Source organism: Amblyomma maculatum, chromosome 4 (assembly GCF_055883805.1).
Source record: "Amblyomma maculatum isolate TAMU_Amacu chromosome 4, ASM5588380v1, whole genome shotgun sequence".
Lineage (NCBI taxonomy): Eukaryota > Metazoa > Arthropoda > Arachnida > Ixodida > Ixodidae > Amblyomma > Amblyomma maculatum.
The window spans coordinates 137,983,257-138,008,374 of NC_139347.1; the positions used below are offsets into that span (position 1 = coordinate 137,983,257).

General features: G+C 43.8%; 1 protein-coding gene and 1 long non-coding RNA gene across 2 annotated transcripts in view; both read left to right on the forward strand.

The window, feature by feature from the left end:
• Positions 1-1,307: 1,307 nt before the first annotated feature.
• The window catches only part of LOC146192943 (monocarboxylate transporter 12-like), a 54,102-nt gene continuing 30,291 nt past the window's right edge, over positions 1,308-25,118 (forward strand). The window contains exon 1 of the mRNA XM_084600486.1: positions 1,308-1,607. Within this exon, the coding sequence (XP_084456612.1) occupies positions 1,403-1,607 (205 nt within the window). The 5' untranslated portion in view covers positions 1,308-1,402. The remainder of the gene's footprint in view (positions 1,608-25,118) is intronic.
• Positions 20,928-24,441, forward strand: LOC146192944 (uncharacterized). The gene is made up of 4 exons (XR_014706782.1): positions 20,928-21,044; positions 22,921-23,033; positions 23,663-23,726; positions 24,350-24,441. It is a non-coding gene; the product is annotated as an uncharacterized LOC146192944 (long non-coding RNA).

Here is a 25,118-nt window from a genome sequence, read left to right on the forward strand (position 1 = left end):
TTATCCAGCATTGGCTAAAGCACCTGAATGTCGTTCGTGAAGCAACTGCTACTCGGAACCTTGTTTTAAATTGCCCGTAATTGTCATGACAGACTTTTTTTTTTTTTGCTTTGTGGATGGAGCAAAGTCATTTATTTTTAACAGGCAGCATCAGTCTGCGGCTTAAGCGCGATGAAGAGGCGCTTGACCAGTTTGACCAGAGAGGAAACTTGACCAGTTTGAGCTCTCGTAACTTGATAAGAAAAAAAAATATTGCATATCTCTTGATATCCTTTTTTGCCTACGTCTTGAGCATTGTGTGAATAATTTTGAGGAAAACTAAGATATGGGATTTTTTATATTTTTTTAAAGAGCTCATACAGTTAAAAATACAATATTGGGATAAAATTTCTTATGCTTTTCCTCAATATATAAAAATTAAATTCAGTAATCCTAATGATTGCTCAAGTGTCTATTAGTTAGAAAATTTTTAATAAGGTGTGGCTTCGATTCGCGAAGAAAATAATTCATAAACAAGGCCTGATTTCTCATAAGTGTACGAAATGAATCTTTTCCGCGGAAGCAATAACTTTCTAAAGATGACGAAAAGACGCCTAACTTACTCTTAGCCACCTGTAGTTTAACTACACAAAATATATTAACCATGGCTTGAATGATGCCACTTGTTCACATCATTGCAAAATCCGGACATAGCGATGTGCGCAAACCATCTGCTTGAGGCGTGCAATTATTCGTATTTTTTCTCCCTTGATATTAACGATCAAAAAAAATAATTGCCCTGTAGACATATTGAGTACAAGGAGTTCAACATATCCAAAAGCAAAATAAGTTAAAGATATCAAATAATTAGGCAGTTTGATCTCTCTTGAAAATCACCCATTTTCCTTTTCGCAACCGTTTGTTTCCGCAAACGATCATTCAAAGCTAATAATTAATCGCAGGGTGTACGTTGTCAAAAGACAAACGCTTTGCGAAAGCGTACAGGAACGAGAAGCGAGACTTGGCAGGGCAGGCCCCGTAGGCTTCGCGGGATCGCCGTGAGAAGCGTTTGGCATGTGTGTGGCGTCCAAGGGTAGGCCTTGAAGTAGACTTTTTTCAAGGCTGGGGTTTAGAGCAGAAGAGGTTTGAGGGTTGTTGTCGCCATCGTGCTTACTTCTTCCGATGAAAGGTCAAATGCTAGATCTGGCGCGATTGCTTCGCAGCAAGAATACTAAAACGAAGTCTCGCCGCTGCTTTTTACCTCGAGAAGGAGTGCTACCACATTTTATTCTTCGGTGGGCAATGATGCTAAAATCTGCTCTCCTCGATATTGCACAACCTAAGCATCTGTCGCAGGACTATATTTCCACAAACGTGTCTCCTCTTATTTCGGCCACTGTCCACCACTCACCGGAGCGCCATCATGTCCTGCCGCGATGGGGAGGCGAAAATGGTACAAGACCGCTACTGGAGGGTGCCCGTGATGATGGGGTGTTCCATGTTTCTGCTCATGATGCCCTACGGGAGTTTCGGATTATTCTACGTGTTCTTCATGGACAAGTTTGGTGTGTCGCGGGAAGACGCGTCCTGGCCACAGAGCGCCTGCTCCATGGTCAGTCACCTGTCAGGTGAGAAGAAAAAGTAGAGGTCTAACCTGGTGCTACGCCTGGCCTATCAGACTGCAAAGTTGTATTCAATGTTTTAATTTATTGCACATAGATTGTTAGTCATGCGCTTTATGTGCTTAATTCGTTGCGTGACGAGCTCCAGCGATCACGCAGCTTCTGTGGAATCCCGGAGAGCACGTTTGTTTTAATTTTAGTTATTTTCTAAATGTGCAAACATTTCCAGTTGATGTTGGTCTGGAGAATGCAAGGTAAGATGACGCTGGCCTTGGCACAAGTATATTTTATTTATTTATTAATACTGCGGAGTCTTGACTCCAAGCAGGGGTGAGCAGATACAAGTAAAAAAAGGTACAACAAAATATACACGAGCTTCATGCATGAGCAAACGGATGATGCAAACAAAGAAACAAAGGTTTCACTTGTGAAAGGCTCTCAAGTTATCAGTAAATATTGCTACATTTATGCTGTTCAACACGTGCATCGGTAGTTATTCCTTTCTCTAATTATTTTGACAAAAAATGAGCGCTTAACTGTAATGGAGTATGCTCGCAACGCTTTTAGAATTTTTTCATGATTAACACGCGTACTTGCCCGCGAAACAGAAGTAATATAGTCATGGGGATTAATTTTAATCACATTGTTGTATATTAAGTACAAGAAGTTCAACCTTGCTTGAGTGCACCTTGCCTGAAGGAATCATAAACCAACAGGGTTGATCACCTCTAAAACTATCTGTGCGTTTGAATCTGTTACAAATGAAACGGGCTGCAATCATTTGCACTCTTTGCTTTGTAATGGTCTCATAGACAACTTGTATATTGGAGACGAGGACGCACCAAAGCTTTGTACGCTGCCAATTTCATGTTTGCTGGGGCCTTTGTCAGTTGACGCCTCAAATATCAGAGAGCCTTTAGAGCGTTCCCCCCAAATAACATCAATGTGAGCATTCCAACTCGGGTTATTACTTATCTGGACTCTAAGGTATTTTACAGAGACAGATTCTGTTAGATTTATGCCAGCTATAGAATATGCATGTGTCAGAACAGTTTTCGTTTTATAAATTCAAAGGACCAAACATTTATTAATGTTAAAAAAACCAACCACTTTGTGTGTACCTATATAGAACTTCAGCAGATTACTGTTAAGCTAAATCTGGTCTACTGTGCTGTAGAGTATAAAAAGCAATCATCTGAATTAGTTAAACTCTAACTTCGGGATCAACTATATTCGGTAATTCGCTTACAAAGATTAAAGATAGGATAGGTCCCAGAACAGATCTTTGTGGAACACGAGAGGAAACCTGAGGTGGATCAGAGTACTCACGGTCAACATTAACATATTGAAATTTATCTTTTAAGTAGGCTTTAATAAGGTCAACAATCTTTGGATTGATTCCGGCAATGCAAAGCTTTTCTTTGAGTTTAGTGAGGAACCTTATCAATGGCTTTGGCGAAATGTAGGAAAACAGTGCAAGTTTGTACTTTCTTACAGCTGCGATAAAAAAAATCATGACAAGTGGTAACCAGTTGTGAGGCGGTAGGTAGGCACGCCTAAATCCATGTTTCTCAGTAGATAGAAAACGACTAGATTCCAAACATTCTGTCAAGGCTCAGCAAATCACATGTTCAAACATTTTGCAATTCGTCGAGGGCAAGGAAACTGAGCAATAATTAGATACGCAAGTTGGCTCGTTTCTCTTAAAGATTAGTATGACACGTGCAAGTTTCCATTCTGAAGGGGCTGCGCCCTGAGCCAAAAAGGAATTGAAAATAACGAAGAGATAATGTGACAACCATTGTGCATAACGGCGAAGGAAAGCTGGTGTATTGTTATCAGCCCCACTGGACTTTGTTAACATCAAGTTTTAAAAGCAGGTAAAAGATACCTTCGCGGGAGACATCTGGCATTAAAGTGGAATAGCCGTCTGCATAGAAGGAAAACGTGAATTTTATAAGCATACAAAGATTTAAAATACTCATTCAATACTTTGGGAATGTTTTTTGATCCTGTGACAGGTGAGCCATTAGCTATTAGTAACATTTTGCGTTGTTTTGCGCCATTCATGTAACGCCAGGACTTGTCGGGAGCTTCACTGAAAAAAACGACCAAGTGTATTAGTAAAAATTTGCTCACATTTGCGACATGCTCACATTTGCCTCATTCCGTTTACTAGAACGCCGAATCCGCTTTAATTTACGTTAAGTGTGGATTATATCCCGCGTAATCCATGGGTTATGTTTTTTGTCTTCAGTATACTAGAGAAATGCACTGTGAAGCAAGCAAGGCATAGTTTTTAAATATGCACCATAATACATTTACATTATCCTCAGCCCTGAAACTATCAAAATGAGTCTCTAGAAAATCCAGGATGCCTACATCATCAGCTACATTAAAATTTTTCACAACAATAGGGCGTTTTTTGCCTTCAACATAAGCTTACAGGAAAAAAGCACGCGAAACAAGATTACGATCAGATACACCTTTCAAGACAAGAACAAAAATACACTTAAGGGCACAGCTACTGAGCACTAGGTCAAGAATGTGTGTGGAATACAGAGGTGCAGATTCTTGTTGGTCTCTCAACAATCTGCGTCAGATTACATGTGAGGGCAGTATGCACAAGGAGCTCATAATGGCCAGAATTGGCACCCACAGCATCTTTGAGAAACCAATCAATATCATGCAAGTGAAGTCACCACCTAAAATAAGCTTCACTCGGTCGCCACGAATGCATTGAACATAATCGCACAGGTTTTCGAAAAAGGCGACATCCGCGTTAGGAAGTCGATATACTACACCCAATACAATAGTGTTACCAATCGATCTTACAAAAAAACTTTCATAATTTCGAATCCAAGACAAGAGTACAGCAGCTATACTTTCCTTAGGTACTATCGCGACTCCTCCTCAGCGCATCGGCCTATCGCGTCGCCAAATTCTGTAGGCAGGTGGGAAATTAAACCATCAGGGATGTCAGAATGTAGCCAGGTTTCTGTCACAAACGCAACGGGAGGATCCAGTTTGTAAAGGAGCGCTTCGAATTTGGATGTCTTATTTGCGATGCTTTGTGCTTTAAAAGGAATGATTCGTAACGGTCTGCTCTTATCGGCCCATCATTTATAATACTTTCGTTTCTGACATCGAGTGACTACACGACTGGATGATGTTGCAGCACTGTCACTGTCACCAGTTTGGCCACCAGATTAATTTTTACGTTCATTCGATATGGCAAGGAATCGTATTTCGTTCCTTTCTTCATCCCACACATACGTGTTCTCATTGATAACTAGCTTGTAAAATTTTAGGTGTACCGCTTCCTCGGGATTGCAACTATTTTTAACAGTAGACAACAGTTTCCGAACTTTTTGAATTCGAAGAGGGTAGTCCTGAGATAATGACATTCGTGAACCTTTCAGCTGTTTCACATTCCTAAAAAGGTCCATTTTTTCATTTCAGTCGAAGAACCGTATTATCAGTGGCCGCCTCTTATCCTCAAATTGCCTGCCGAAGCGGTGTATATATTTAGCGCTTCCGACTTTATATCATAGTTTTATTTCAAACACTTCTGTTGACACAGTATCCTTCGGGTTCTCCGGAGTTTCTGTGCTATCTTCCTTCACCCCGAAGATAATCAAGTTATTACGCCGAGAACGATAGTCTAGGTCATCAACCTTGCTACACAGTGATGCAATCTGCTCCTACCGAGAATTGAACTTTCACATTCTTCTACCCTCTTTATCTTTGTGTAAAGGATTCTATTTGTTTCCTCAATCGAAGCCAGCCTTCTGTTCGACTTGGATGCATGAACCTCTAACTTCTCCCTGATACATTTTAGCTCACTAGATGACCCTTTATGATTTTCGGTGATGATTTCCAGCTGTTCAGACACGGTCAAGGGGCCTGGATTGGTCTCTACATCTCCACTTAGCAAGAGCCAGGAGACAAAATGAATCAAAAGAAGCCGCCACACACTCACGTCGCAGCTAAGAGCAAGGAAGTACAACCAAACACAATGGGGCACTCTTAACTTCAAGACATTGCTTATTACTGACCTGCGCGAAAAAGAGGAGATGGCTTAGATGCGTCTACATCTTACAGCTGCTTCTTTGTTCACTGGCGAAGAACGCTAGGGGGCGTTCGTCGATGCATCCAACGATGTCGATGTCACTCTGGCATGACCGTGACGCGCACGGAAAGGTTTCGATAAGTTATGATCGCTGGAATTCGACGATCGACAATTGTCGATGCAGGCACACACAGTCCACGGTGGTAAATGCATGGTGAATCCTGCTCAGCTGCGCCTTCATGGAAAGGACCGCCGCACGTAACGAAATCCTGTACGAAAAAGAAGAGACGGTTTAGATACGTCTGCATCCAGCAGCTTCTCTGTGGCTCACGTGTATTTATGGACATTTTCTGCACTCTGCGAGACAACACACTCCAAGCCTATCTTATTCGAATAGAGACGCGAGAACACTATGAGCCCGTACACATGCGTGCAAGGGCACCTGCGAGAGTGGCCGCAAACGTCTGCTCGAATGCAACAGAGAAACTGTTGCAAATACGTGTGCCACAACAGTATAAAAATCACTAACGCTGCTAATTAGTCTCTATATGCACATCTCTTGAGAAAATTGCGCATTCCGAAGCGGTTATATCTCTCTCGTTTATATAGCATTTAAAAAAATCCAGCTTGCCCTCCATCACGTGCATCGCTGGGTACGAAATTAGACCCTTTTATGCGATAGAGTGAGTACAGGTCTGGTTCCGCCTGAAAGCTGCTGCTGCAGTCGATGGTTGATAAAACTTCTTATTGGTTGACAGGACCATGACGCCAGAATCAAATGACCTCGCGCGGGCGTTTAAGTGCAGTGCTATAAAATAAGGCAAACGGAATGGTGGACGGTCGAGATGAAGTCAAAGATGACTAGGAGGTTCCTATAACGAATTCTTACCTGAAAATGGAAGCCCTTCATAAAAGTGTGGATAGGAAGCCCACCACGCCCTTTCGACCGCAGCAGCATTGATTTGTACAGGCCGCTTCCCTACACTGCGGCCGGCAACCGCTGGGCTATCGTAGCCGTTGATCATCGTACGAGGTATGCAGAAGCCGCCGTACTTCCATCTGCCAAAGCGTCAGAAGTGACTTCCTTCATTTTGCAGCGATTTGTTCTTCGCCATGGCGCACCTCGAGAGCTGCTCAGCGACAGAGGACGTGTTTTCTTGAGTGACGTTGTGAAAGCATTGCTCACCAAGTGTAACATTATTCATAGAACCACCTCCGCCTATCATCCCCAGACTGAGCCTCACTGAGCATTTCAATCGTACCCTTGGCGACATGCTCTCTATGTACGTCTCCTCCAACCACTCAAACTGGAACCTCGTCCTTCCGCATGTCACGTACGCTTACAATACCGCAACGCAGTCCACTACTGGCGTCTCTCCTTTTTCTCTCCTCTACGGCCGTCACCCCTCTGCTACAATCGACACCATACTACAGTATCAGCCAGACATATCAGAGTATACTCCTGCGTCTCAAGCAGCCCAGCATGCGGAAGACTTTCGAAAAATTGCCCGCGCATTCACGGCTAACACCCAGTACCGCCATAAATCCAACCATGACAGCCAGCACTCGACACCGGACTTCTCATCTGGCGCTCTTGTGTGGCCTTGGATACCTTCCAATGCTCCTGGACTGTGTTCAAAATTTCTTGCTAAATACCATGGCCCATACCGAGTTCTGGAGCGCACCTCTCCGGTTAATTATGTGATGGAACCTGTTACGCCGACCCATGATCTACGCCGGCGCGGACGCGAGATTGTTCACGGCCAGCGCCTCAAACCCTATTACGACCCTGCCGTCTTGCTCACGCCATAAGTCGCCAGGATGTCTCCTCTTCGTCCCGCGGGTAATTGTGAAGAGGTAGTGCACGAGGAACAGTACAGGCAGTGGCATCGTGATCGCTGCACGTGTTGGACCTGACTGTGTTCGCTGTCGCTGTGTTCGCCGCTGATCTGCGCAGTCCTGCTGGTCGAGTCCTGCTGATCTGCTCAATAAACCTCTATCTTACAAAAGTAAATTTACTGCCATTAGTTTTTGAGCCCAGGTCCTCTGTATGCCATATGCTCGCGAAACGCATAGGCCGCGAAGGTTAGGTTCGTTGGTTCTATAAATGTTGACCGAAATCGTTAGAGGTCTATGAAAGACGCATGTTCGCAGAGCAATGGCAGGTGGACATTGCGGCGTTTCGGAGGACATGTTAATTTACATCCCTCATGTGTAGAGCGGTTGAGCGTTATTAGTAGGCCATAAAAATTGAACTTCTATGACGCGACAATTTCGGGGCTATTGCTCTAGCCAACCTACTTCGCACCGTCATAATAATTTAGGTGCCAAGGCGTTCAACTGCTGATCCTGAAGTCGCGGCTAATGGCGACAAGCAATGCGCTCGTGTGCTGTGGAATGTCAGGGCACAATAAATAGCCCCAAGTGGTTGAAATGTTTGGAGCCCTGCGCTTAAAAGCCCCCCGCCCCCCCAACCATAGAGCCTGCGCCACTGTGGGACGCTAAATCTTACAGACAAACACAACACCTACTTGATAACACAACCATACTTTCGCAAAGTGTTCCTTTGCCAACACAGTGCTCCACCCGAGCGCTTTACACGATGGCGATGGGAACTGTAAATACCGTGACGGCTGCCAGCCTTTAGAACAGTCATCTTTTCGAGTGTCTCCTCTATGTTTAAGAATTACAAAAGCTCAAAATGGAAACCTAGCCTTCCTGTCAACCGTCAGAGCTGCCCATCTGGGTCGCCTCGTGGGACCGCCTCTTGGGGACGCCTCCTTCAAAACATCTGCGGAATCTTCGTATTGTGTAGACCCAGCTAGGGTCTTCTTTAGGTTTGCAGAAAGCAACAGAAGAATCGAGCGCTACGGCCAGTGCTTCGACTGCGTGTCCTTTGAAGTTCGCAGCAAACCATGAAGGAGTTAAACCACAGCACACCCTATCTGACCGCGCTTAATTGAACTTACGCTCTTTAAACTAGGTTCACGCCTAAAGACATCTAAAGCCCGTTTTACACAACGGACGAAACCATGGTTACGCCATTAACCGAAGTTATCGCAAATCTAGATTGGTAGCCTCAACTGTTGTCATTAACCCACAAGATGCCGGCGTCCACAGAGGCAGCATGCATGTCGGCGACGTCCGATTCAAGGCGTACGTATAGGTCACATGCAGCAAAGGACATCCCTATAACGATATGGGAAAACTATCTCCCGCATCTGCATCGAAACATAAGAAATACACAAAATTATGCCGCCATAAAAGCGGGAATAAATGAAGGACTGCCTGCTGATGAGAGGTCATACAGCATCAAGCAGGTTCGAATGAAGATCGAGAACCTGAACAAAGGGTACATGTAAGTACAAACGAAACATTGCGGTTCACTGTTCCACAATCGCGTCAAGACGGCTGCGTTGAGTGTTAATGGAGCGACTTATCTGAAGGCATCTCGTGCTTGTGCAGGCTGTTACCTAAGTACATGGCAGTTCACTGCTTCATATTCTCATCATCATCATCAACCTGACTGTACCCACTGCAGAGCGAAGGCCTCTCCCATATTTCTCCACTTAACCCGGTTCTGTGCTAGCTGCATCCACTTGACTCCTGCGAACTTCTTAACCTCATCCGCCCACCTAACTTTCTGCCGCCCCCTGCTACGCTTTCCTTCCCTTGGAATCCAGTTTGTTACCCTAAGCGACCATCCGTTATCCTCTCTTCGCACTACATGTCCTGCCCATGCCCATTTCTTCTTCTTATTTTCCACTAGAATGTCGGTAACTTGAGTTATTTCTCTGACCCAGTCTGCACGCTTCTTATCTCTTAATGTTACCCCTACCATTTTCCGTTCCATAGCCCTGTGGGTTGTCCTCAACTTAAGTAGAACTCTCTTGGTTAGCCTCCACGTTTCAGCCCCATAGGTGAGTACAGGTAAGATACAACTGTTGTATACTTTCCTCTTGAGCGATACCGGTAAGCTGCTGGTCATAATCTGCGAGTGCTTGCCAAATGCGCTCCATCCCAATCTTATTCTTCTTGTTATTTCCTTTTCATGGTCCGGATCTGCGGATACTACCTGTCCTAAGTAGACATATTCGCCTACTACTTCCAGTACTTCGCTACCTAATGTAAACTGCTGTTCCTTCCCGAGGCTGTTGAACATTACCTTAGTCTTCTGCATGTTGATTTTCAAGCCTACCTTTCTACTTTTCCTGTCTAGGTCATCAATCTTCGTCTTCATCTTACATAAGTTATTTACGCCTGAAAACAACTCAAGTTTTGTGTTCAGGTCTGTGCTCTCAATGTAACAAATGAGGAGTTATTCTTTATACCCTCCTTGCTTTCACTGAATACGCGCTGAAGGTTTTTGCAACTTGGTGGATAATCTCGCTGTTGATTAGAGCTCGTCCTCTCTCCAAGGTCTGTTCGCCCTATTTTCGCTACACCGCATCTCTAAACGAGTTTACATGCGATTATTTTATGTCCCATTCTTTACATACTTAACAGTGCTGTGTAAATAACACTTCAATTCGGTGTTTTTATTGCAGTTTATTAGCATTATTCCTAGTTTCTGCTGCATACTGTTATGTCATGCAATTACAGTATAATTTAACACACACACTGTCAGATGTTTACTTAGTTGTCAATAGATTATTTATTCTTGGAAACGTAAATAGCGTTCTCTCTGCTTAGGAAACTGATGTGTGATGACACAACTGAACCACCAGATATTCTTTTCAGTGGTACCACCTGGTCCATAAATGTTTGGGTCTTCTGGTGACCAATGATGACGCATTGGTCTTGAACATCGCAAGTGTTCATGTCTGTAATTGCAATTAACGACGCAAATATGTGCATATAAAAATATTCGTGAAATTATTTGCAAAAGCAATCTTGGCTGGGTTTTTAAAAGCAACTGAGAAAGGATAAACTGCAAAAAGTATTGCAGGCTAAAACCTTCCATACATTATGTGCTGCACCACAGCGCTCATTGAATTTTCTATACAGTCAGTGAGCTTAAATATCTGTGCGTGAAAGCTGTGACTAGTTCTGGTAGGCTTGCGTCATCCAGCTTTAAAGTATTTGTCTGATTTCCATGAGGTGTGTTACGGTCATGGAGATGGCCCTCTTTCCTTGGTTGCAAATTCGGGCTATCGTAAAGCAAAACAGGTTTCGGTCGATGGTTTACAGGTGCTTGAGGTGATGGCTACGGTGGAAGGAACTGAAGGGTTCGCTCCTTGGGAAGACGCCGCTGGAGCCGATACCATCACATATGGTATCAATGAATTAGGAGATGGGTCCCACAGCAAGCCACTTAAGCAAGGAGCGGCATTGCTGCAGAGAACCCATGCTCAAAAGATGGGGACAATGCAGCCGCAGCAATGACAACCCCAAAAAGCTGAAGGAAATGGCCTGACTCCTCCATATTTTAGCAGCTGCTGGAGCTGCAGAAGGAGGAAGCGCCACCGTTGCCAAGCTAGCCAAGAGATCATACGAGCTTGAAAAAAGGTTTAGAAAGCAAGGGGAATCTAACTACATTCAAGCCTGTATAGTGAAAATGATGGTTTATGCGGTTTAACGTACCAAAGTGGCTCGCTCAGGCTATGAGACACGCTCTAGTGAAAATGATGCAGCAGTATTTTGAATACAAAAACAAATAAACAGCATACGGCGAAATAAAGTTGGTTGGTTTGTGGGGTTTAACGTCCCAAAGCGACTCAGGCTATGAGAGACGCCGTGGTGGATGGTTCCGGAAATGAGCATAAGAACATATACAAGTACAGTGTTTTTGTGCAGCCTAGTAGAGGTGTCATAATTAAAGGATGGAAAAGCTGTTACATGGGCCGGTAGCCTAGTCACCAAATAAGCCTTGACATATGAAATGCGATGACAACTGTAGTTTGGTTTAATCAGGAAAATATAATTTGAATAGAAAATGGAAGGAGAAAGACTAGATGTGATATTCTGCTTATACGTCCTAGTGCAGCAATCGGATGGAATGGTTAATAATTGATACGATCAGTATCAGATAATTATATCTTCTTCAAAAGACATTCAAAGGTATGCAAGTATGCTTGAAATGATGCATACTTTAGTGAGAAAAAGAGAAGCACGACATTAACTACAGAATTTATAACTGCAACAGAAAGGCATGCAAAGACAACATGTATGCCCTATCACGTTTTCGTGTGGTAAATATAAGTAAATGAAACTGCGTCTTATATGTCAAATTGCAGCCAAGTTAACACAATTTTCTCGACGTTTGTATGAAATGCTACGTCTTGGCTGATGCATCATATATTACATTTAGAAAATAACTCAATTAGGAGATAATCTTCTTCGATGCAACTACGAAGGCGCTAAATTTAAGCACAGGAAATGGCTGCACGTGTTTAAAACATGATAGAACAAGATGTAATGTTTTGCTCCAAACATCAAAGAGCAGTAATTAGGACAAGTGACAGATACCTAGTGTGAAGAAAGAACAACGTTCTACTAGTCTTGTGCTCGCAACCACACTAGTAATTCAAAACAGCTCAGACCGCCTGGTTGTGGATACTGGTTGAGCTCACGCGACTTCAGCGGACCGTATATATTCAATCCAGCTTCAATCGCATCGATCCAAAGCTATTCATACATTTTATGATGACGCAACATGCACGAATCATGCCGTTCACATTGCAAGGTTCATTCTTAGTGGCTTTCAATAAAAATCCTGAAGCTTTCCTTCATGTGCCCATACGCATTTTCGACAACTCGTTTTGCACTGGATAAGTGATAATTAAAAACTTGTGATGGAGAACCTCCTGGCTCAGGCTACGGACATGGCTTCATCAGGTTAGCTGTGGGAGAGCCTTATCCGCAATGATTAAAGGGCCCCGTGATACTCCGCTGAATATCTTTTTCCCTAGCTTAAATAGATCACTGAAAAGCACCTTTAAGGCTCGTGACTTAACCTTCACAACACAGTTATTATTTCTGCCGACTGTGCCAACATTTCTGTACATGAACTCACACCGCTGCAACAAGAATCATACTCTGACACTCCTTATATTTATAATAGTCGGTGGCTCATTATTAGGCAAGACACACTTTCATCTGAAGGCCGTCTAACCTCTACCCCTTGGGTAAATCCGGTCACCGGTGTAAATGGTTTAACGTGCTCTTCGAACTCGTGCAGTCGTGGATAGCGCAAAACTCACTGCTCGAGGACACGAACTATAACACAACACTGCTCACGGAAGGTGATATTAACTGAAGCACTGCGGGCATTGATCACTGTTCTGTCCACCACAGATAACATAAACCGGTAAAGCCCGATGGCTACCATTTTCTCCAATGGATAGCATCACGCATGTTGGTGTCAGCACGCCGCATGCACTTGCAAATACCTAGGAGATAATATTTTAATATGTGCCTCCTTCTGAAATGTACTCTGAAATCCTCATCTGAAAGATGAGGTGGAGTAATTTGCCACCATGCAGGACCTCGATAATAGCAAGATAGGCACCTGTCACACGAAGCGATTCTCGCAGCGATCACCCTAAGCTGTCTACAACGCCTTTCTGCTCGTCTTCTTTCCACGCCCAGTCTTTTTACTTCAGTGAAAACTTCCTGCTCCCGCATTTGCCAATGTCGAAGTCATGCTTGCAAAGATAAGGCGATAGCCATGAATGCCTCATCTTGGCTGCCTTCATTGACGACAGGCCTTCTCAAAGTCATTAGTACTCAAGCAGCACAATATTATATGCATGCTGAATACTACACACCACCGCAGAAAAGTCAGGAGCACAGACAACGCAGCGGAGCGCATGAACAAGCAGCGCCGGTGAAACGGAAGATGTTGAAAAAAAAACGTGAGAAACATCAATATTGAAAGGTTGCAAGCTATCTTATGCGAGGCTTTTGAGTTGTAGTCACGTGCATTTTGCTTTTTGTAGCCATGTTCAAAAGCAACGTGGCAAAAATTATAGTGGTATTTGTGAATTGCAGTTTTTGTTCTGCCGATGGCCGAAATATTTTCTCTGTTTTACCCCAGACGGCGCCAGTGACTAACCCCCGCCCATGTGACAGAGATTTAACCTGGTTTAGCAACGCAGCTAACTCATACACAACATAACACAGCTTTCGCTTCCTTTAACGGGGTTAGCCGAGCTAAGCCGCCCCCATTTTTGAAGCTAAACTTTTCACTACGCCATGTAAAGTCAAGTTTGCCGTTAGAAGTCGTAGCTGCGAGAGCGCATGCGCTGTACCCATGGCAACCAACTGCGCTTTTCTACGGGTGTTCTGTTGCTGGAGGGTAGCAGTAACCCAAAGAAAATGCGCGTAGCAGCGCGGAGAGGAGGAGAAGGGTGGTTTCCGCACTGCGAATGCGCACGCCGCCACGGAGAGTTGACTGAGTAGGGCAAAAAAGCGTCCGCCGTTATCGCATGCGGGCCATAAAAGTGGATTCTGCCTAGAACGCCGGTAGCGTTGATCCGTTCAATGGAACGCTGGTTGTGTTCGATGCAACGTTTGGTCGGCCGTTGCCAGAGCTTTCGTTCCACATTCGGTTAAGCAGCGTTGCACCCCTCTACTTCTTTATGTAATATCCCCGAAACCATACTTTTACTAGCCCTGAAATCATTACCCAAGCAGCATTGGCCGACTGCCGACCTATGGCCGGTCATCGGCAGCTGGTCGGCAGCCGACCTGCCGGCATTCGGGGCTCGGTCGAATGACGGTCCATGGTTGGCCATGTGCCAGGTAGGGCGGAAGTCGGCCATCAAGCAAGGCCCAAGCTCGAGCACCCGACTGAACGCCGACCAATTTGGCCATGGTAGCTCGGCCATTGGGCGGCCCATGGTCGGCCATGTACTAGGTTGGGCAGACGTCGGCCAGCAACCATGGCCCGAGCTTGTAACCCCAACTGAATGCCGACCTGTTTGGCAACGGTTGCTCGGGCATTTGGCAGCCCGGGCATTTTGCCATGTTGGCCAGGAAGCCGGCTAGCACTCCCGAACCAATATGCTTGTAGTGGACGCCGATTACATCCCTGGATCTACTTAACCTCTAGTACAAATCCAGTTAGTGAGAACGCGCATACAAAACGAAACCATGTGGCCATAGCACGATTATGTGACATTAAATTAGTGATTATAAGGTAGCTTTTTCATTGCCGAGAAAGAAAACGTTGCCGCAAGTTGATCGAACAATTGACCGTTTTGTCAGCCGTTTTTTGTCCTAGTGCTTTTGCATTATCCATAAGGAACTACGCGCAGCATCGTCTGTTTACCTGGGGAAAGGGACCAATACGATGTGTGTACTTTCTAGATGCAATCCCTTGAAAATGAAAAGCCGGAAGACCCGAGTTTGCCATTTTAGTTTTGGGCATTCACACGGTGGTAAAAAAAGAAAAAAAAATGGCAGTTTTTCGCGCAGACTGCGAGCATGACAAGCCCCGGTACATTTATATGGCGCGCAACATATATATCGGCAATAAATAACAAATTAGTTTGTTCCGCCTATTAGTTTAGAGTCCGATCATTCTAACCGCGCTAGGCGGAGCCCTGGGCTAGGGGCACCGACCACCCAGCTCCTGGGAATTTTTACTGATTATTATGCTCATTAAAAGTTTTCTCTCTCCCTCTCTCTTCCACGTAAGAAAAAAAAAGATTGTCGGTTGACCTCTTATATTAATTTCCAAACTTTATATAACATTGTCAGATAAATGGAAAGAAGAGATCTGCAGTTGGTTTTGCTGCCAAAACATTTTTCCGGCCACACGAAATTAATAATGAAGAGGCGGAGTTTCGCGCTTATCTTCTCTGCTCTTTTGGACAACTTTGGTTTTGAATTACGCAAAGTATGTTACAGTTAATTGAAAATTATCGGACTAAATATATGCATGTTTTTATTTGTATTCATTTATTTTTCGCTTTTCAAGGTAGTGTAGATGTTTTTATAAATTTTCACAAAATCGGCCGAAGAAACGAAATTTTTCTACTTTGCAGACCTAATTATTTCAAAAAGGTTTATGGCAGAGTCGCAAAAAATCCAGACTATGTTCTCAGCATAGTTATGTATTAAACAGCTAAAGCTTATATTTATATAACTTTTCAATACACAGATACGATCGCGCTAATTTAAAGAAAACAGCGAACATTGAACATTTCTTAGGAAAGTAAAGATAGTTTAAACATTGTTTAAACTTCTACTACGTATTCTCCACTATACCCCAGCTTTCGAAATCATTAAAACACCTTACATAATTTTGTTGCGCAAGTAATTACGGCCACTTCAATAAGGCCCTGGTGCAAGGCGTAGCGCACCACGCAGATCTGAAGATTCTACGGCATTTGGTAATCGCCCATGACCTCATCGAGACGATGCTTCCTGAGGAGGGGGGCAAATGACACATAAAAGTCGAAGCAAAAGATGACATATGAGACGACAAGCGCGAGCCTGGAAGAGAAAGAAGCTTGAACGCAAGACTCGCTCTGGTCGACCATCCAAACCACCTAACGTTAGGCCCTCCTTGGCGTTCTACCGAGACGTGACAATATTATTGTAACAGGGAAAAATATATTTACAAAAGAGGAATTAAGATATATACAATGAGAGACAGCCAAGGAGCTAGGCAATGAGGGCCCCCGTTCGACGCACTTTTTTCTTAATCTTACGCAAACGAGCGCGCCACTTCGTCTTCATCATTCTCATCATCATCCAGTAACGTTTTGTCTCGACATTGGAAACTAGCTGTGACAGACACAGCAAAGAATGGTTCAAAGTCGCGGCAACTGCACAGTGCAGCACAACAGCAGCGGAACAGCGCACGCGTGCGAGTCACGGTAGCAGCGTCGCCGTCTTTGTCAAAGCGATCGCGCTTCTTCTTCGGGCGCTACAATATGCATTTATTTGCTGTCACGAAGAAACGCAACGTAAAAACACGCGTAACGGAATCCATAAAAGTAATATGACAACAGTTCAAACCCTGAAACGCGAAAAGGAGGAAAAATGCAAACTCGACTAAATAAGCGAATAAGCATCAATATCTATATCTTACAGGCAGTAATAGCGAGATTATATATCTAGACAAAAAAAAACGAAAAAAAAAGCACTCGGAGAGAGAACATAAAGGGACTACGGCGAAAGCGAAAGGTTCGGCGATTGTCGACATCGTGCGAGTTCGAAAGCGGCGCGCCCAGTACGATGAAACGCGCTCCTCGGCGCCTGTAATTTGGCCTCAACGCGCCCGCAGAGTAAACATCCACCCTCTTCCTCCGCCTGTTTCCCACCGACTGTGCTGGCGCGTCTCACATGCGCTGTTGGCTTGCGCACGCTCTGCGCAGACTACCGGTGAACAGCAGGGAGGCGAGAGTGGCTGGTAGAGGCAAGAACCTCCTTCGGTTTCACGTTCCAGCTTTTGTTACCAGCATTGAACCAACACGTACAGCTTCGAGCAAACCGCTACGATTGCTTTTTTTTGTTTATTTTATACAAAACAATGCGCCAGACAAATTTTTTTGGGCAAGATGGCAAGTACATTTAGGAGAGTACCTTAAACAGAAATAACCGCTTCACCGTCAGAAAAGGCGGACGTGCAGACTTTTCAAAGCGCGTGGCCTCTCCACTTTTTCTCGCAGGTGTGCTTACCTCGCTAACACACATCTCAAAAGGAAGGTCGTTTTTGTCGGCCTGTGGCCACAAAAGTCTCGTAAATTGCCTCTGCTCAACTGTTTTTAATGCCTATGCTCAGTTGGTCCGTCGCTTCCAGAGTGAGGCCTATTGAGCCTTAGGAAAAACGGCGAGAAATTCCGCCTATGCATGCGCGCTATCGCTTTCGGGACCCATGATAAGTAGAACATTAGCCCACAATTCACAAGGATTCCGCAAAATGTCCACAAAATTGATATCCGAATCTGAAGCGTATAAGGCGTGATGGCTCCGTGGTTACGCTCGAGTTCTGAATACAAGTGCGAAGGTACTTGTATTCAGTCAAGGAGTCAGGCAATGACTTCGACGCACTTCTTTTTTTTTATTCTTCCACAAACGAGCGCGCCACTTCGTCCTCATCATCCTCTGTCATTTTTTTGTCTCGACGTTGCAAACTAGCTGTGACAGACACAGCACTGAATGAATCGGAGTCAGCTTTGTATGCGTAGAGCTCCTGATGCGCTGTGGCATAGGGCAGCCCACAGACGTTTTTCGCAATCACCTTCACCATTATTACAATGAAAATTTCTGAGGAGAATAAAAAAAACCGTTTATGATATCTTTTTAAACTTTGTTCACGTATTCTTCTCTAGATCAATTTGCAACGTCAATAAAAACACATTGCACAATATTGATGCACTAGTAGTTACGACCAGTCCAATAAGACCCTTAAAGAGGAATTTGCAATTGCTGTAGGTCTGACTTCTTGGCCACTAAGCGAATAAAATGCAAGCAGGATTCGATTTCAGGTTCTAAAAATATGTCCAACAGTAGGGAAAAGATGTCGACGGAAATGAGGACAGTAATGTTGAGATGTTGAGATGACCGGAGCGGCCATAAGCGCGGGGGTGTGCTCTATCCAGACATTCGTTTTAAGAGGCGGAGCAGTGAGAGCTCGTTTTTGCGTCTTCAGACCGACAGACTTCAATACATATATTATGGTGAAGCTACCCAAAACTAATAAAAAATACTTCCTTGTAGCAGTTCAACGCATCGGCACTAGAGCTTCACTATTCTATCCGCCTGTTTTTCGCACCGCAACCGGACGCCAATAACACGGAATGAAGTTAATGAGATGCGACCACTGTCGGGAAGCCCGCTTCACCAGCGCGGGCGACAGCCTCTGCCGCATGAGAAACTGCTGCGCCAGATGCGATCGGTGGAAAGCATAACTGGTGCTGCAGTGGCAAAGCAAGGTATGGAATGCTAAAAAAAAGGAAAAAAAAAACAGTTGGTAACCGGATGCTTGTGCCTCTCTCAGATGACGGCATCCAGACGGCCTGAAGTGGGCCTTTTGCCGTGCGTTCACGCTAGCCAGGACTGCATGGAAGACACTGTACAGGAACGAAAATAATGTGCGCTGTCGAGTCATTCGAAGAAAACGGATGCAGCCCAGAAACACTGTGTTTTACTGAGGCAGTTTTCCATGCCCTTCACAATTTTTCCATTCTACTGAAATGATTTGGAATACGTTGCTTGCTCATTGAACGTTATCGTCTCCTTCTGAAATTCGCGTTAAGGTGAAGGTGATTGCGAAAAACGTCTGTGTGGTGCCTGATGCCACAGCGCATCAGGAATTCGACGCGTACAAAACTGATTCTGAATCATTCATTGCTGTGTCTGTCACCGTCAATTTGCGAAGTCGGGACAAACAATAACCGAAGAAATACTTTTATAGCTGGAGAATGATGAGGACGAAGTGGCGCGCTCGTTTGTGGAAGATTAAGAAAAAGAAGTGCGTCGAACTGGGGGCCCTCATTGCCAGGCTCCTTGGCTGTTTCTCAATGCATATATCTTTAATCCTCTTTTATAAATGTATTTCTCCCTGTTACAATAATATGCCAAAATTTAAAAACCTTGAACGATTCACAAATTCGGGAGAACTTCAGATCTGCGCGGTGCGCTATAATTGGACAAAGGCCTTATCAAAGTGGTCATAATTACTAACGCAACAAAATTATACACGGTGTTTTTAATAATTTTGAAAGCTGAGGTAGTGTAGAATAGGCGGAAAAAGTTTAAACAGTGTTAAAACAGTTTTTTTGTATTTTCCTAAGAAATTTTCAATGTTCGCTGTTTTCTGTAAATTAGCGCGATCGTATCTGTATTCAAAAGTCAAAAAAATATAAGCTTTACCTGTTTGCGGATAACTATGCTGAGAACATAGTGTGGAATTATTGCTGCTCTACCATGAACCTTTTCTGAAACAAAGGCCTGCAATTTAGGAAAATTTCGTTTCTTGGGCCGATCTTGAGAATTTTTATAAAAACATCTACTCTTACCCGAATAGCGATAATTAACTGAATACAAATAAAAACATGTATATATTCAGTCAGATAATTTTCAGCTAGCTAACTTGAACATAGTTTGTGTAATCTATAACTAAATTTGGCCAGAACAGCAGAGAAGCTCGGAACTCCGCCTCTTCGATATTATTAATCAGTCATCATGCAACAATATATAATATTTTGAAGTAAATATAAAAGGTCGAACGACCGTCTTTTGTTCGATCATAGGTGGAAGCGGGAGGGGAAAGATGACGTGCGCATTTGTCGATGCACGGCACTGTAAAAAAAAACCGTAATTTTACGCAGACAACCTCCATAAAAGAACGTCAGACGGTTTTGTTTTCCACAATACGTATTGAACATCCGAGAATTGGCGCACGGATGAAGGAGAATGTCCTTATAAGCATTTCAGACACTTCCGTTTTACTCAATAAGTATTGAACATCCGTGAATCGAATTTCAAGCGCTTCCGTTTTATTCAATACGTATTGAAAATCCGTGAACCGGGCATGGATGAAGGAGGAGTTCACGCCACTGCGACGCCCGCATGCCCAAGTATGGAAGATCCCCAAGCATGCACACTGTACATGCTCCCACGCCTTCCCGCCGGGCTGGGCTTCTCGAACCACCTGCACCATTTCAAAGCCGCGCATCGTTTCTCCTCTGGCCGGATGCTGCTGCTGTCAAGCATAGTACACACAGCAGCATCACCTAACGCGCAAAGCAAAGCGCTCTCGGCCGGTGATCGGAGAAGCGCTTTCATCGCGGCCGCGGCGGCGGTATTGCAATGGAGTCAAAATACAGGAGCGCCTGTCTGCTATGCGGCCTCAGTGTAAGTTGAGATCAAAACCTCCGCTGGCGTACTTTTTTTTTCATTCTTTCGTTCACCTCTTCCCTCCCGGCGCTGCGCCCACCGACAAGTAAGAGGTACTGTACATTACCTTGGGTACTGCGCCTAAAAACAAATAGAAAACTGGTCTAGAAGTCGGCGTTCCTAGGCTTTTCGGTTGTCGCCATGTTGGCCGATTCGATGTAAGCCATTTTTTTTTTTTTAATCACGCCTTGTACGTGTCATCTCCCAGCGGAAAACAACGTTCTCACGCCTTCGCGCTTACTCCGCACCGTCTGCTGCATAAAGCCGCCCGCGCCCGCGCCGACGACTGCTTCGTCCCCTCGTCGCTAGGGCAATGACGCATGCGCCGTAGCGGTTGCGCACTGCATTCTCGCGCCTTTTTCAAGTGAGCACAGGGCGTGGACGTGTGGAGCTAAACTTCTGGACTGCGATACTGCATTGCAACTTTTTATCTTTGACGACCCAGCCATCTTGTGCGCTTGCGAATACATCTGGATCACCGACGAGCAAAAAAAGACAACGTGTTCGCCTAACAGGTGAGAACAATCTTAAAATTGTCTTTGAGGTGCAACTCGTGACTGGCTTCATACGGGTGTCTAAGAGCAGTGCTGCACGCTTCGCAAAGGCGCCATTCAGGCAGTGCAAACGTTTTATTCAGTGAACAATTTCGATACAGGGCGCGCTCTCTTTACAAACTTGTTTATTTGCATTGCTCATATGATTTTCGCTTCTCCGCATGATGAGTCCAGACAGAGGAACTACTCGGACCATATCAAAACTATTCTATAGCACTGTCCGACTAAACGAACGTCTGGTGTTGAGCGGTACTTAAGCAGCACACAGCAGCACCTTGGCTTGTATTTTGGTCAGCTGCGGTGATTAGATTTAAGGAGGCATAAACCACTTGTCAATCGCGAACTAAGCCGCTCGTTTGTACCGTGGAAGTTTGTTTTCAACTGGAGCTGTTCGACCGCAGTATGCAATAATTAATGCGATAGCGTTAAAGTTGCTGATTAGCAGAAAATCCGGCTAATTGTCAGCGAAAAATCACGGGCGTGGCTTTGGCAGGGGAAAAGACATGGTGCTGATTGTTCAGAGGGTTGTGCGCGGAGTGGTCTTCGTATGACAGCTTGTTTGTAAATTATATGACAACTTATTTTTTATTATAGCGTTATTACCGGATGGTGCTGAAAGATGAACAGATGCCCGAGATGTGCGCAGAGCTTTTCTACATGGCTGGCCTACTTTGAACATTTTTCTTAACATGGTAGTGTACTCGGTGGAGCCTTATGTCCAATCAGTCCGTGCGGTGCTACGTTCAAGAACTACCGAACCTTCAGAAGCCATGTCTTCAGGCACCACAGAAACCGTGCTGAAACAGAAAACATTGCCTTTCTGTGTACTGTGCCATCCTGCGGGAGATACAGTCATTACGGATGAAGCTTGTGGCACATATTGTGGACCATTTCAAATAGAGAACAGAGTAGAAAATTAGCATCGTGAAACACAGGCACTGCAGCAGACCAAAAAAAACAAGCTAAGAAAAGTAAAAGCAGCAGCTATGGCTGTCAGAACCGGCAGCCTGTCCAAAAGCTAATTGCCGAAAATGACCATGAAAAAATTGATTTTTTGAAAAAGGAAGGAAGGAAAACATTCAGAGATATAGACGTGCCGCTTGCAATGGCGTGCATGAAAGAAACATATTTTTACTAACGGGTGTTCATCAACTCGGCTAACCCTGTGCATACCACAGCCCAAGTGAAAGAAGAATGGCCATTGTTATTTCACAGACCATTCTTCTACAGTCACGCACATAACTTTCTTGGGAAAGATGTTCAGGTAAGATAAGAATGGCTGCAGTGTACAAGTTGGAGTTGTGAATATTCAGTTCTGCTGACTGATATGTGAGGAAACCAAGCTATGCTGTGAAAGATCTTGCTTTTGCGAGTGAAAAATTTGAGCATTACAAGCACAGACCTTGTGCAGAGCAGCGAAAGTTGTGGAAATCCTAGGGTGGTGAAGATCTGCAGCTAAATTTAATCAGTAAGATGTAAATGGGCATCATTTTATGAGAACTTTTATATGTTTATTTTTTTTCCCGATAATTTGTTTCTTTGGTTTAGGACTGCCAGACCCGCATCACATTCAATGGTGATACTGTGATAGCCGTAGAAAATTGGTAGCATACTGCAGTGTTTCTTGCTGCAAATTTAAATTTCTTCATACATGTCAAAGCAAACATTTGCCTTTTGCCATTGAAGCCTACCAATAATCTTTGCTTGCCAATGATGAAAAAAAAATTTTTTAATTTATTCCAGACCAAATTTCAGGACAGTATTGCAATATGCGCTCCACTCCTTGTAAAGTACCTTGACAGTGCACCTTCAAAGGAAATCATGTACCTGCTTGCAGAGCGGCAGCTCGAAGAAACAAAAAGCAACATCAGAGCTGAGGCAGATGTGGTAATGCATCTCCTTGCCACATACTTCAAGGACGACCCTTGTGCTCTCTACCGTATCTTTGAAGTGAGTTATAAACCCCACTGTACATCAGTAGTGAATCCTGAGCAATCCATTTTGGAGATTGTAAAATAATGTGAAACTATTGTGGTGTCAGGTATAACCTAACAGCCTTCATGACCTTATTCATTGAAACTTGGAACTATATGAAAGAAAGAAGAAAGAACTATAATTATTAGAAGCCTTGATTATTGCAGTTTGACTTCCCTTACGTCTTTTCAGTATGCTTGTTAGGTTCGGTAGCTACCATATGCTGGCACCACTCTTCTCTACTTGCAAGACTGATGCGTATGGCTATATGGAATAGGAGCGTGGAACCCATCAAAGAAAGGAAACTTCTTAGTTGTAAAAAGAAAAGGTACACCTGTCACCGCCGTTTTATTTTTGTTGAAATGCTTAGCATGTGTAGTATGGAATAGAGAGCAACATCATTGAAGTTAAATCTGCAGGTGACTCAGAATATCCGCAGCTGTATTGTTTGCCGCGTATATGTTCCTAGAAACCAAAGGATTCGGTGCATCGGCTGAGTAAAGAAACATGGCTATAAAGTTAGTAAGTTATCACTGTTTTGGAGCACCATAAGCTGTTCTTGTTCGTTACCACATGAATTTGATTTTACTCCCGTCTCTTATCAGGAAGGCACGAGCATTACATCCAGGATCTCCGATTTGCCGTCCACGCCAGTTATATTTGTACTCGGTAAGCTTGATGATGGTATTTATTATCATGCTTTGTACATATGGCTGCGGCAGCAGATTGTGTGTTTGGACTAATTGTAGTGATCCATGCCTTTTCCTGGATTGCTTAGCTCTTCATTCACAAAAAGGCTAACTAATCAAATTAAATTACGGTTTAAATTTTGGGAAGCTGTCTTCATAGTTTACGAGATATTGTCATATATCTAACCAATGAGTATGGGTATATGTTCTTGTAAACTGTAGATATGCGAGCATTATACAAGATCACTATGTGTTCCTATTTCAGTCAAAATGACCATTTGAAGGCATAGACTTCCGAAAAAGAATGGGACAAAGTTGCCACTTCGAGTATTCAAATAATGATTGCTATATAATTTTGCGCGACAGGCACATCATTCTTTTTATTTTGTTACTAGCATTTTTTATGGCTTACAATACTGAAGTCAATATTTATGTTATTAAAAATTAACCAAAAAATTGTCTTCATTTTTTTTTGCAAATTAATTGCTCCTTTCATTTTGACAGCACCAGTGCGTATGATGCCTTCACTTTTTAGGCTACATTAAATAAAGCACTGCACTGTGTTGCATTAGAAGCAAAACAAAAATGTTTATTCTATTTCAGGTACCATATATGGAAAGCAGTGGGTGTTTTGTGAACAGGAGGCTGTATTTATAGAGCCAGCATCATTCAGTGAGGTAGATTGCCTGCTTTTCGTGCTGTAATAAGTCCTGAATCTTGAGTATGCGGAGCCAGCGACAACGACGCTGGAATTTATCCAGAGGTGAGGCTCTTATCGTTTTTTTTTTTTTTTTTCTGGTTGTATCGTATATATGGGATGAATGTCATTTCTCCATTTAACACTTGATTCTTCGTTTATTGTACTTGTTGAGGCGAAGCATTTCAGGATAGTGCCTTTAAAGGACCATTTGAAAATATCTTTCCTCCTGGCCTTACTTTTCTTGTTGCTTTTAGAACTGGTTTATAATTATGTGCTGTGTATACTAATGCATGTAACGCTACTTTTCTAGTCTTGTTTCCAGTACTCAACTTTTTCATTAAGAAAATAGAATTCCCTATCTTGTCAAATTCAGCAGTGGTGCAGGCACGAAAACATAATTTCTGTGCACTTCTATGAGCTGGCTTACTACTAGCTTGCCTGCTCTATTGTAAACCGGGTGCTGAGGCTCCTATGGACGAGCCCACCGAGGGTGAATGCAGACGGTGTACAAAGCGATAGGCTATGAATAATGCACGCACCAGTGATTTGACTCAGCTAACTTGCCACTTAGGACGCTCACCCTTATCGATCTGTGAAAAGTGCATCCTTCAGCAATTCCGTCTTCACACAGCAGCCAAACTTTATTTGTACAAACACTCTTCCATGTTACAG